At 41.3% G+C, this 13,974-nt stretch overlaps 1 protein-coding gene across 1 annotated transcript; it reads left to right on the top strand.

Moving 5' to 3' along the window:
- The first annotated feature begins 1,386 nt into the window (after positions 1 to 1,386).
- Positions 1,387 to 13,921, top strand: LOC138970739 (zinc finger protein 431-like). The gene is made up of 3 exons (XM_070343240.1): positions 1,387 to 1,516; positions 7,662 to 7,765; positions 12,480 to 13,921. Exons 2-3 carry the CDS (start codon positions 7,663 to 7,665, stop codon positions 13,736 to 13,738), a joined length of 1,362 nt encoding a protein of 453 aa, XP_070199341.1. The 5' UTR covers positions 1,387 to 1,516; position 7,662; the 3' UTR covers positions 13,739 to 13,921.
- The last annotated feature ends 53 nt before the right edge of the window (positions 13,922 to 13,974 follow it).

The raw sequence follows: 13,974 nt of genomic DNA, 5'->3' as shown, positions 1-13,974 counted from the left end.
GATTTTTGACCCTCACCTGGCGATCGGGCGGACAATATGGCCAGCTCTGTTAGCATATTCCAAATTCGTAAAAGAATTATACCTGGATAAAACAGGAATGTGCAAATGTACTGACATTCTTAGGGATTTTGTACATTTTATGGTTTCAGTTGAAAATTTATTTTGGGAACATATCTAATCGTTGACATGGTAGGAAAACATATTTCAGTAATGGTACATTTCTGTTAAAAATAAAAGTTATTTGTATCTTCTAATCTCTGCTCTTTTTTTTCTCAAAACACTTGAGATTTTACATGCACACTAGCACCGTGTCCTTAATTCATTCGGGGGCGGGGATGTAGCTCAGTCGGTAGCGCGCTGGATTTGTATCCAGTTGGCCGCTGTCAGCGTGAGTTCGTCCCAGTTCGGCGAGAGATTTATTTCTCAGAGTCAACTTTGTGTGCAGACTCTCCTCGGTGTCCAAACACCCCCGTGTGTACACGCAAGCACAAGACCAAGTGCGCACGAAAAAGATCCTGTAATCCATGTCACACACACACACACACACACACACACACTGACACACACACACACACACACACACACACACACACACACACACACACACACACACACACGGTAATACAGCTCTTTCTGTATAAACCGGCAGGTGGGGATATTTCAATAAGACAAAGACAGAGACAAACAGACAGAGAGACACTTACACAGACGTAACACAGACAGGTGGGGATATTTAAATAGGTCCCCCAATTTTTAGTATGTACCCCCCATACTTCAACTCCCCTTACTTATCTCTCTTTTCCCCCCAAAAAGAACCCTTTTGAGTGGAATGGTAGTTTGTCAGTCATATACACACACAAAATATAAACCGGCAGGTGGGGATATTTTCAATAAGACAAAGACAGAGTCAAACAGACAAGAGAGACACTTACACAGACACAGACAGGTGGTGATATTAAAATAGGTCCCCCAATTTTTAGTATGTACCCCCCATACATCAACTCCCCTTACTTCTCTCTCTTTCCCCCAAAAAAGAACCCTTTTGAGTGGAAATGTAGTTTGTCAGTCATGCTGTGACTGTGTGTATATATATATACTCCCGATATACCCCCAACTCCTTCTTTGCGCTATGTACAGAAAGTACTGAGTTTGGGGATATATCGGGAGTATATAGACAGTCCAGGGGAGAGTAGCACTGTATTCAAGTTCAGTCTACTTGAAGTGGTTCTCTCCCCGGAATAACAAACCAGAATCGGTTCCGTTCCGTTTGAGAATAAATTTTGGTGGGGGTATATCGGGCTATTGCCACATAGTCACATAACTAAGCTCCTACGCTACATTAGTTCAGTTTTTCTAAGTAGTATTTTGCACTACATTAATTCAGTAGATCTAGTATGTGGCAAAGAGAGAGAACCCTAGCAAGGGGAATCACTCTGCAGAACTAGTGCCGATCGACGGAAGTAGCAGAAGAAGCGAACATTTTGCAGCGTTTCTGCGAGTCGCACTGTCTTTGGAGGTAAAACCCGCATTTTCTTTGTATTCTTTACTTTCACCAATTTGTATTTTTACTGCACATTCACCGCGTCACGTCTTCAGTAGGGCCAAAAGCAGGAAAAGCTTTCATTCGGGGTCAAGATGCTCAGCAGACTACAGCTTCCCCCACTCCAGGAACGCCGGTAAACAACAGACTCGCATTTCTGTTCAAAGTGGTCAGAGGGCTAGTCCCCGCAGTACCCCCTGAGAAATTCATCCAGCAACAAAAATCAAAAAGACAAGTGAAACAACGAGTGAACAAAGACTTTACATCATCAGCCACAGTCAGAAATATAACAAGAAACAACAGCCAGTGCTTTACTGTGGAGTGTACTAAAACACCAGTGTTATAAGTACTCTTTTTTCACAAGAACAGTTATTGACTGGAACAACCTTGACGACAACACGATCCAGTCGTCAACGGTCAACGAATTCAGAGGAAAACTGCAAACCGCTGACTAAAACACCAAGTGCTCTCCCCAAACTCCGCCAACGAATATTCCCAAGTTTGGGACCTGTTGGCGTAACATTTCAAGATCAAGATCAAGATGTATCCTCACATGCAGCTTTAGATACGTAGGACTAGGAACATGGAGATCAGCCTCACGTCAGCCTAAATAAACTCAAGAATGAATGCCTCCCCCACCAATTTCATTTGGTACAATTATCTAGACCGAGAAAAGCATGCCAAGTTCTTGCAAGTGAAGCAGATTTGTGATGAAATTCGATAGATTTTACCCAACATTCGATTAATTAGAAATCGTGTTGCGACCCATCTCGTCATCGGCGCTTTTCCAGAAATGACCTGCGCTTCGTTGGAATTCCAGCAATGGCCGCCATTGTAGGAATTCCAACTTTGCGCTACGCGATTCTAGAAATGTACCGCGCGCATAGTGAGAATTCTGCTCTAAAGTTCTTAGAATGCGATCGCCGATGTAAAATGATACAAGTCATGATGGCCTATGATGATCCTTGTGTTTTAAAGTGATCTTGAAAAAGCAGATGCATTGTATTATGCACCAAACCAACCGAATTACAAAAAGCAAAAACACTTTTGATAACTTCGGCAAGCTGTAACTGTAGTGTTTGAGAATCTGTTACCATCTAAGGGAAGCAACTGCTACAGATGTGTTAAGTAACTAACGAGAGTTAGGGCGCTTGTTACATACACGGATCATCTTCATGGCTGACAATAAACACAGCTTGCCCCCTCGAACCATCGTTTGTCGGCTTTATCGTGTACATGCATGGTGAATGTGTATCCACCTTCATCACAGACATCATATAGTAACAACACACTCTGTTCAACGACCCTTCCCACTCGACCAAAACCCACCAATTTTACGTAATTTTTAACGTTTCAGATCTTACATTTTACAACAACAAAAACACAACAAGAGTGTTCCGATATATATATAACTTTTCACTGGTAACTATCGATTGTAATAATTTTTTACTCAGCCTTAACTGGTTATATATTAAACTGACTGACACGGTTGGCCTTGTGGTAAGGCGTCTGTCCCGTGATCGGGAGGTCGTGGGTTCGAACCCCGGCCGGGTCATACCTAAGACTTTAAAATTGGCAATCTAGTGGCTGCTCCGCCTGGCGTCTGGCATTATGGGGTTAGTACTAGGACTGGTTGGTCCGGTGTCCGAATAATGTGACTGGGTGAGACATGAAGCCTGTGCTGCGACTTCTATCTTGTGTGTGGCGCACGTTATATGTCAAAGCAGCACCGCCCTGATATGGCCCTTCGTGGTCGGCTGGGCGTTAAGCAAACAAACAACCAAATATATTAAACTCACACAGTCTCTCTGGGCTGCAGAGACAGCATTACGTCCCTTTACTGAGTAGGCTCTTGTCACTGCATGGTAATCTAGGCTCTTGAAACGTAATGTGCAAGTCTGTGCGCTATATTGATGTGATTGATTGTTGCAAACTGTTGATTCAAATTAAAGATGATTTCAGCCTGTTGTAACAAACTAACACTCTACTCTGCGAAAAAACCCACATTGTGTTCAAAATAGATCGAGACAGCAGCAACTAGCTAGCTAGCTGCATGTGCTGAGTGTCACTGAGAGAATTGTTACACAGTGTACCCCCACACCCCCAATTCAAGACTTCCACTGTATAAGACCTTGCTTTTTTATATATGTGACAGTGTTCGGTACCTCTCGGGTCGTGTCGGTCGAACGTTGGTCATGTGATGGGGCGCGCATGTGCAACGGTGCTTTCCGCCCACGACTCGCTTCGCTCTCGGGCATTGCACGCGGGACACTGATGAGGCATGGCTTACCGCATCGACCTTGTATTGTTGTCATCTGTAGCTTTGCTAGACAAGTAAACTAGATGAACATACCTGATGTGAGTGTTGTTTATGTACGGTCGGAACACGACAATATACCTTATTCATGACATGTGAAAAGGGTATATTTTTTTGTGCCAGTCGAAGGGTTGCCATTTCTAGAACGAGGCAGCTCGTTTCCAGAAATGCGGCGCTTTGTTGGAAATCAAATGAGGTTTCGGGAAATGCCGATTATTCCAACTCTGCCCCGGATTCTTATTTTGCGCCCAACAATCGCACCGAGTGGTTACGGCTCTTGGCTCGAGTGAGAATAAAAGAGAACAAAAACCGGAGTGGCTCGGGAACCGGTGAGTCGGTTACGGTGTAGCGATGTGAGATTGGCGACTCTGTCACCTTTCTGACTGGATTATATTCATGTCACAGTGGAAATGAGAATCCAGTGAGATTCCGAATCGCACTAGCGGATATTGGAATTCCAGTTTGCACTAGGGCAAACCAGAGTTCTCATCTCCACTGGATTTGTTAGTGAAGATTGGAATTCCAGTTTGCCCTAGTGCAAACGGGAATCCAGTTTCAGTGGAGATGGGAATTCAATTCCAGTTTTCACCAGGGGAAATATGAATTTGGGGAAATAATGTGTTGAAAGGTTTATAATTGTTGTTAAAACCATTTCATCTTGAGTCATTCATGACTTTAAGGCTTACTCATTGCAGGTATTGAAATGTAGAAATACAAATAAATATTATTGAATTGATATAATCGAACAACACGGAGTAATTGCGCACAATACGTTTTTTTTTTATCAATTATACCATTAAATCATATCACAAAGTTAAAAATGTATATAAGATGAAGCATGACCCCATGAATGTAACTTGTAAGGTACCCAAGATCGATCGTCAGTACTATGGAAGGGTGTTTTTACATTTAGTCAAGTTTTAACTAAATGATTTGACGTAGAGGGGGGGAATCGAGACGAGGGTCGTGGTGTATGTGCGTGCGTGTGTGTGTCTGTGTGTGTGTGTGTGTAGAGCGATTCAGACTAAACTACTGGTCCGATCTTTATGAAATTTGACACGAGAGTTCCTGGGTATGATATCCCCGAACTTTTTTTTCATTTTTTTGATAAATGTCTTTGATGACGTTATATCCGGCTTTTCGTGAAAGTTGAGGCGGCACTGTCAAGCCCTCATTTTTCAACCAAATTGGTTGAAATTTTGGTCAAGTAATGTTCGACAAAGCCCGGACTTTTGTATTGCATTTCAGCTTGGTGGCTTAAAAATTAATTGATGACTTTGGTCATTAAAAATCTGAAAATTGTAAAAAAAAAAAAATAAAATTATAAAACGATCCAAATTTACGTTCATCTTATTCTCCATCATTTGCTGATTCCAAAAACATATAAATATGTTATATTTGGATTAAAAACAAGCTCTGAAAATAAAATATATAAAAATTATTATCAAAATTAAATTTTCGAAATCAATTTAAAAACACTTTCATCTTATTCCTTGTCGGTTCCTGATTCCAAAAACATATAGATATGATATGTTTGGATTAAAAACACGCTCAGAAAGTTAAAACGAAGAGAGGTACAGAAAAGCGTGCTATCCTTCTCAGCGCAACTACTTCCCCGCTCTTCTTGTCAATTTCACTGCCTTTGCCGTGAGCGGTGGACTGACGATGCTACGAGTATACGGTCTTGCTGCGTTGCATTGCGTTCAGTTTCATTCTGTGAGTTCGACAGCTACTTGACTAAATGTTGTATTTTCGCCTTACGCGACTTGTTTTTTGTTCAGTCTGGAGTTTATAAAAGATCAACGAGGCCGTGTCGGAAAGGTGACAGTCATTAATCTCACATTGCTACACCGGAGCCCTCAGCCTTGGCAACTGGCAGTAACCGGTACCTCACAAATGACTATTTCAGATGTTCTTTAAGTTTTCCCTATCCTGGCAGATATTCATCTTATTCTTAGCGATTTGTGCTCAGGTTTGTTAGCGATTTGCGCTAAGGGTACCTGAGGTCACCGGTTCAAATCCATGCAGCTCTTTTATAATCTTATTAACTTCTTTCTTTTTGTTCTTAACCTACCTTTCTTTTATTTGCTCAGTTCTACTTTACTCAGTCCAAAGCACTTTTGTGATCAAACTGAGATTGCAACAACAAGGCTAGTCATGCAGTCACGAGTCACTGCAGTTCGTCCGCGATTCAAGCAACGTGAAATATTGGTCCGGAGGAATATACACAAATGAACATGGAATCAAACAAATACAAACAAATGACAATACCTGCTATTCAGACTTGGTCGCGTGACAGAGGTTTTCTTCCACCCGAGATTAGGTTGATTGTCTAACGAAGTCGTGAGGCTGAGTTAGACATCAGCTAATCGAGTGTGGAAGAAAACTCTGTCACACGACCAAGTCGGAATAGCATTTATGTCTCAGAGCTTCAACAGAGGAGAGAACAAACAGGTTTTGCGTACTCAAGCTTGAAACCTAAACACAGGAGCAGCCATTGTGGAGAGATCTACTTTTTGACAGAAGTGACCGAACAACTATGAATGACGTCTCAGTATATGTGAGACGTCACGGTCATTGTCACAGTCTGTATCCTTTGAAGCATCGCATTCTTTGTGACGTCTTTTTGTGTCTGCATCCGCGAAATGTTTGTTCTTTTCGGGATCTTTGTCATCTATGGTCAGAACTCTGTCCTTCTAGATTCAGACTAACAGGCCTCGTGAGCGAGCCACTTTCCAAGGGCAGCTAAATTCGCGTATGGAAACAGTACTGTCGTCTGGGATGCCGTTTTCAGTATTCTCAGCGTTGAAGAATTTGTAAATTAAGAGAAGAAACGATAACAGCAGGATAAATAACAGTCGTGTGTGCATTTTGGGGCTTTTGGAGGGACGATTTCGAGTTTGAATCCGTTTTTGCCATGCTTAAAAGCATGTAACAAACAAACTTGCACACATTTGCTTTAGTAGTGGCAAAGAAGGAAAGCGTGTGACGTCATGAAATCAAATTACCTGCTTTTGACAGAATCTCTGACACCTGCTAACCGCTACTCTCGCTTAGGTCAGTCGCTCATCAGTGATCGTGCTGTTGCCGAAATACAATTAAGTCTTTCTGAAACTATTCTGCATTAATCATTCTAAAAGAAAAAAGTAAAGCTCACAGTTCTTTGAATTGAACTTTAGAACAAAATCTAAAATGAACAATTTGGACCTAAAAAATGAAGGTAGCTTGTGGCCTTGGGGCTCCGTAATCGACTCGCCGGTTCCCGAGGCACGGCCTTGACTAAATGCATTAATTTCGCGCTTCGCTTGACTTGTTTTATTTTTCAAAGAGCAGTGTTGCAATTTTAAATGAAGAAATTCATTAAGTTAGCGAACAGCATTTTCAATGTCACAAGGGATTGAGCAAGGCCGACATTGAGCATTGTCGACGTACTTCCCTGCAGGTAATGCACCCGGATGAACACCCTGCATACAAGAAAAAAACCTTTGTACAGGAAGTGCACCAACAGGGAATGCACCCTTTTGTTCCACGAGGTCAAATCACCCAGAAATCACATACAGTAGTTGTAAAGTCAAACCCCCCCATATTACAAACCCCTCCCTTTTAAGGCCTTTTCTCAGACTTTCTGTTTATAGCCTTTGTGAATTTACCCCCATTTTAAGACTCCCTCCTTTTTAAGACCTAGCTGATTTTCTCAAATCTATGGAGGTCTTAAAAGGGGGGTTCCACTGTCCAAGGGTAGAAGATTTGATGCTGTTTGTGAGACATAACTTTCAACTCTGCATGATTGTCTCCTTGTCACAGGATGGAGGGAGAGGACCCGGCAGTGAAGACGGAGGTGAAGATTGAGATTGATGTCGCTGAAGAGCCACCACAGTCTTGGTTTATGACCCAGCAACACACACATGGTGAGCATCTGTACCCTGTGTTTTACAGCAAGCAAGGTTGTGTGTGTATGTGTCTTGGGTGTGTGTCTGTGGGCATGCGTGCACAGGCGAGCATGTGTTGTGTGATATCAGGCTAGTCTTTTTACATTTAGTCAAGTTTTGACTAAATGTTTTAACATAGAGGGGGAATCGAGACGAGGGTCGTGGTGTATGTGTGTCTGTGTGTGTGTGTGTGTGTAGAGAGATTTAGAGTAAACTGCTGGACCGATCTTTATGAAATTTTACATGAGAGTTCCTGGGCATGATATCCCCAGACGTTTTTTTAATTTTTTGGATAAATGTCTTTAATTATGTCATATCCGGCTTTTTGTAAAAGTTGAGGCGGCACTGTCACACCCTCATTTTTCAATAAAATTGATTGAAATTTTGGCCAAGCAATCTTCGACGAAGGCCGGACTTTGGTATCGCATGTCAGCTTGGAGGCTTAAATTAAAAATTAATTAATGACTTTGGTCATAAAAAATTAGAAAATTGTAATTAAAATCATTTTTTTATAAAACAATCCAAAATTACGTTCATTTTATTCTTCATCATTTTCTGATTCCAAAAACATATAAATATGTTATATTCGGATTAAAAACAAGCTCTGAAAATTAATAATATAAACATTATGATTAAAATTAAATTTCCGAAATTGATTTAAAAACAATTTCATCTTATTCCTTGTCGGTTCCTGATTCCAAAAACATATAGATATGATATGTTTGGATTAAAAACACGCTCAGAAAGTTAAAATGAAGAGAGGTACAGTAAACTGTGCTCTATATGCAGCACAGCGCAACGCGCTAAACAGGCTCGTCACTTTCACTGCCTTTTGCATGAGCTGCGGACTACGGTCATTGTAAATAAATGCAGTGCGTTCAGTTTCATTCTGTGAGTTCCACAGCTTGACTAAATGTAGTAATTTCGCCTTACGCGACTTGTTTAGTACTAGTAAGGAATGGGGCATGTGTGCTGGACAATCTGTGTGTTTGCGGGCACAGGCGTGCATGTGATTGTGTGATATCAGGCCAGTAGGGACTTGGGGCATGTGTGATTGTGTGATATCAGGCCAGTAGGGACTTGGGGCATGTGTGATTGTGTGATATCAGGCCAGTAGGGACTTGGGCAGAAACACTCCGTCGGTAGCTGGTCTGGCGCGGAAACTGGTGATGTCTATTGTCATGGGTTTGAGTCCGGGGTTTGCGAAGGGATTTATTACTTAAAGTCAGCTCTCTGAACTGTGAGTTACTCTTGGTGTCTGCATAACATGGCGTGTGTTTATGCATGACTTGTGCATAATAAAGATCTTGGGTTGACAGTGACAGTTTGAGGGCATTAACGCATTTGCGTTGTATCGGACTTCCTAATCCGACAGCTGTGCTTTGCGTTGCCGGCATCTCGGATGTTACGATCCGACGTATGTAACACATTTTTTAACGGTGTGAATGGCCCCACTGACCAAGGGAAACAACCCCCACAGTAAACGTCTGCCTGTCTACAGTTCCTTCCCTTCAATTGTTGGGAATAATGTTTTATTTTTTTTACGGTGTGTGACCCACATGTTTTGACTTTTCCAAGATGGCAGATCGTTCTGCTACAAGACGTATTAACTTGAAAAGAGTGCTAGAACTTGTTATTCAGATCTTGATCTAAGTTAAGTGATGATCGATGATAATGGAGATGATATTTTAAATTCTTGTGACGAGTTTGTGCCAATAGACGATGATTTGGGTGATGATTCGAACAATAAAAGTGTTGATCATGACATTGTGTATGATGAACCCATGACATAGAAATTGTTTTTGTTTTTTTGCTACCCCCCGCGGGTTAGGGGGAGTCCCATATTGGTTGGGACGAGAAAGAATTTACCCGATGCTACCCAGCATGTCGTAAGAGGCGACTAACGGATTCTGTTTCTCCTTTTACCCTTGTTAAGTGTTTCTTGTACAGAATATAGTCAATGTTTGTAAAGATTTTAGTCAAGCAGTATGTAAGAAATGTTAAGTCCTTTGTACTGGAAACTTGCATTCTCCCAGTAAGGTCATATATTGTACTACGTTGCAAGCCCCTAGAGCAATTTTTTGATTAGTGCTTTTGTGAACAAGAAACAATTAACAAGTGGCTCTATCCCATCTCCCCCCTTTTCCCCTATCCCATCTCCCCCTTTCCCCGTCGCGATATAACCTTGAATGGTTGAAAACGACGTTAAACACCAAATAAAGAAAGAAAGATGGTTTTTTGCTTCAAAGAGGTGGTTTGTCTGGATGTGAAGACAACAAAAGACAACATTCTTTCAAATATTTTCTGAAAGAGCAAGTTTCAAACTTTGCAAAAAATGTAAGGTAGGTAAGGTTATCTTGTGTTGTGGATTTGTAATTTTTTTTTTAAATGGGTCAAAATCGTGTGCCGGAAGGGAACACGGGGGACAATTTAGATGCGCCCCGATTGAGTTAAAAACATGAATACAAGCATGCAAGTAATCTTCGACAAAGGCCGGACTTTGGTATTGCACTAAATTTCAGCTTGGAGCAGGCATGAAAATTCTCCGTATTTTCCGTATTTTCCGTATTTTTGAAAAAAATAAACCGTATTTTGTTTTATTTTCCGTATTTTTCCTTTTTTTTTTTTTTTTTTTTTTTTCCCTAGTCATAGTTATAGTAAAATAGTTTTGGGGCCATGTTTGAATCCAATTTTAAGGCTCAGATAGCCCCAGATTGCACCAAATTGCACCCTTGAAGTCTTGGCGCTTCGCGCCTGCGAAACTTGGCGCTTCGCGCCTGCGAATTTTTTTTTCAGTATTTTTTTTTTTTTCAGTTTTCATGCCTGTTGGAGACTTAAAAATGAATTAATTAGTTCGCTCATTAGTTATCATGAGATACAAAAAGTGCAAACAGATTCAAAATTGATTGCATCGTATTCTACATCAAGTTCTGAATCTGAAAATATAATACATATGTTTACTCTAAAAATGTGATCACAATTAACGATCAAAGGTTAATTAGGTACATGTACTATGATTATCTTATGTGTGTGACGAATTTAGGTCTTTTATGGCAAAACCATAGACTTACTACACGCCAGTAAGAATAGCCAGGGCTAAAAAAACCAAGTCGCGTAAGGCGAAAATACAACATTTAGTCAAGTAGCTGTCGAACTCACAGAATGAAACTGAACGCAATGCCATTTTTCAGCAAGACCGTATACTCGTAGCATCGTCAGTCCACCGCTCATGGCAAAGGCAGTGAAATTGACAAGAAGATCAGGGTAGTAGTTGCGCTGAGAAGGATAGCACGCTTTTCTGTACCTCTCTTCGTTTTAACTTTCTGAGCGTGTTTTTAATCCAAACATATCATATCTATATGTTTTTGGAATCAGGAACCGACAAGGAATAAGATGAAAGTGTTTTTAAATTGATTTGGACAATTTAATTTTGATAATAATTTTTATATATTTAATTTTCAGAGCTTGTTTTTAATCCAAATATAACATACTTATATGTTTTTGGAATCAGCAAATGATGGAGAATAAGATGAACGTAAATTTGGATAGTTTTATAAAAAAAAATTTTTTTTTTTTACAATTTTCAGATTTTTAATGACCAAAGTCATGAATTAAATTTTAAGCCACCAAGCTGAAATGCAATACCAAAGTCCGGGCTTCGTCGAACATTACTTGACCAAAATTTCAACCAATTTGGTTAAAAAATGAGGGCGTGACAGTGCCGCCTCAACTTTCACGAAAAGCCGGATATGACGTCATCAAAGACATTTATCAAAAAAATGAAAAAAAACGTATGGGGATATCATACCCAGGAACTCTCATGTCAAATTTCATAAAGATTGGTCCAGTAGTTTGGTCTGAATCGCTCTACACGCACGCACGCACACACACACACACACACACACACACACACACACACACACACACACACATACACACACACACACACACACATACACCACGACCCTCGTCTCGATTACCCCCTATATGTTAAAACATTGTCATAACTTGACTAAATGTAAAAACAAAATGAAACACCTGAAAGGCAAGGGTCCGCGGCAGCGCACCCCAGAAGCTAAGGCTTTTTTTTATTATCTTGTAGGGACAAAGATCAAAGTTTTACTTTAAGAAACCGGATTTATACGTTTTCAAAAACCGTATTTCCAGCGAGAACTGGAAAGGTGTTAGCCCTGAATTATTAAACTGAAAGAGATACTGCTCACTATATTGATTTGACTGTTTGGGGAGAGTTTTGGCCGATTTTGACGAATCTGGGGAATCCACTGTGTCCACAAGTACTAATCAATAAATGAAAGCGAACAAAGGAGCTTCGGGGCACTTAACCTCTCTCAGTTGTTGGCAACAAAGTACATGTAGTTTAGATGCGCTAGCCCATGATGGGCCCCTAGCTATACAGTAATGTTCACCACATACACTAACAAGGCAAGTAACTCCTAACACAAACTGAGCTTCTGAAAAAGTGCTTTCTTTGCCTTATTTTTTACATTAATTAAGCTTTTATAACACTTTCTTTTAAAAAGTGAAGGCAGTCCTCCAACGTGGTAGCATTATTTGCAACACAGAATAATTATCTTTTGGTACATTTATAACTTTGGAAGCAATCTGAGGACCAGGTTTTTCCTTTGGTTATACTATTTGCTTTTAGAATGTGTCATCAAATTGTCTGTTACAGGACAAGCTGCAGCCAATGTTGACAGTGATACCTGGCTGAAGGAAGAGGCAGGAGAAGGACAAGCTACAGCCACTGCTGACAGTGATACCTGGCTGAAGGAAGAGGCAGGGGAAGAGCTGTCTGGTACTGACAGTAACTTCAACACTGATTCACAGCTAAACACAAACAGCACAGGAGCACACTTGTCTGCTGGTAAAACTCGACCAAAGGAGTACACGTTTAAACATCTACGTAAACAAGTGCATCGGTGCTCACATTGTAGTTCTGTCTTTGATTTTCCAAACAGGTTGGAGAGACATCTACTGACGCATACAGGTGAGCGACCACATAAGTGCAATCAATGCAGTGCTGCTTTTACCCAGTCTGGTTCCCTGAAGAACCACATGTTGACACACACAGGGGAACGACCACATAAGTGTGGTCAGTGCAATGCTGCTTTTGCTCGATCTTGTTCCCTGAAGGACCACATATTGACACACACAGGTGAGCGACCACATAAGTGCAATCAATGCAGTGCTGCTTTTGCTCGATCTGGTGCCTTGAAGGACCACATATTGACACACACAGGTGAACGACCACATAAGTGCGGTCAATGCAGTGCTGCTTTTGCCCTGTCTGGTCACCTGAAGGCCCACATGTTGACACACACAGGTGAGCGACCACATAAGTGCGGTCAATGCAGTGCTGCTTTTGCCCTGTCTGGTCACCTGAAGGTCCACATGTTGACACACACAGGTGAGCGACCACATAAGTGCGGTCAATGCAGTGCTGTTTTTGCCCTGTCTGGTTCCCTGAAGGCCCACATATTGATACACACAGGTGAGCGACCACATAAGTGCCATCAATGCAGTGCTGCTTTTGCTACATCTGGTTCCTTGAAGAAACATATGATCACACACACAGGTGAACGACCTCATCAGTGTTGTCAGTGCAATGCTGCTTTTGCTCATTCTTGTTCCCTGAAGGCCCACATGTTCACACACACAGGTGAGCGACCATTTAAGTGCGATCAATGCAGTGCTGCTTTTGCTAATTCTGGTTCCTTGAAGAGACACATGTTGACACACACAGGTGAACGACCTCATCAGTGTTGTCAGTGCAATGCTGCTTTTGTTTATTCAGGTTCACTGAAGAACCACATGTTGACACACACAGGTGAGCGACCACATAAGTGCAATGAATGCAGTGCTGCTTTTGCTCGATCTTTTTTCTTGAAGAAACATGTTCTCACACACACACACAAGGGAACAACCACATAAGTGTGGTCAATGCAGTGCTGCTTTTACCCAGTCTGGTTCCCTGAAGGACCACATGTTGACACACACAGGTGAGCGACTACATAAGTGTGGAAAATGCAAGGCTACTTTTGCTCGATCTGGTTCCTTGAAGAAACATATGTTCAAACACACAGGTGAACGACCTCATCAGTGTTGTCAGTGCAATGCTGCTTTTTCTCATTCAGGTTCCCTGAAGAACCACATGACACACACAGGTG

This window comes from Littorina saxatilis, linkage group LG7 (genome assembly GCF_037325665.1).
Source record: "Littorina saxatilis isolate snail1 linkage group LG7, US_GU_Lsax_2.0, whole genome shotgun sequence".
NCBI lineage: Eukaryota > Metazoa > Mollusca > Gastropoda > Littorinimorpha > Littorinidae > Littorina > Littorina saxatilis.
Note: the sequence above shows the minus strand (reverse complement) of the source record. Positions and strands in the feature narration are given on the sequence as shown.

Bases quoted from the DNA above. Each gene is read 5' to 3' on its own strand.
- LOC138970739 (XM_070343240.1), top strand. From the start codon at position 7,663: ATGGAGGGAGAGGACCCGGCAGTGAAGACGGAGGTGAAGATTGAGATT. The intron at 7,766-12,479 runs GTGAGCATCTGT...TGTCTGTTACAG, and splicing joins GACCCAGCAACACACACATG to GACAAGCTGCAGCCAATGTT.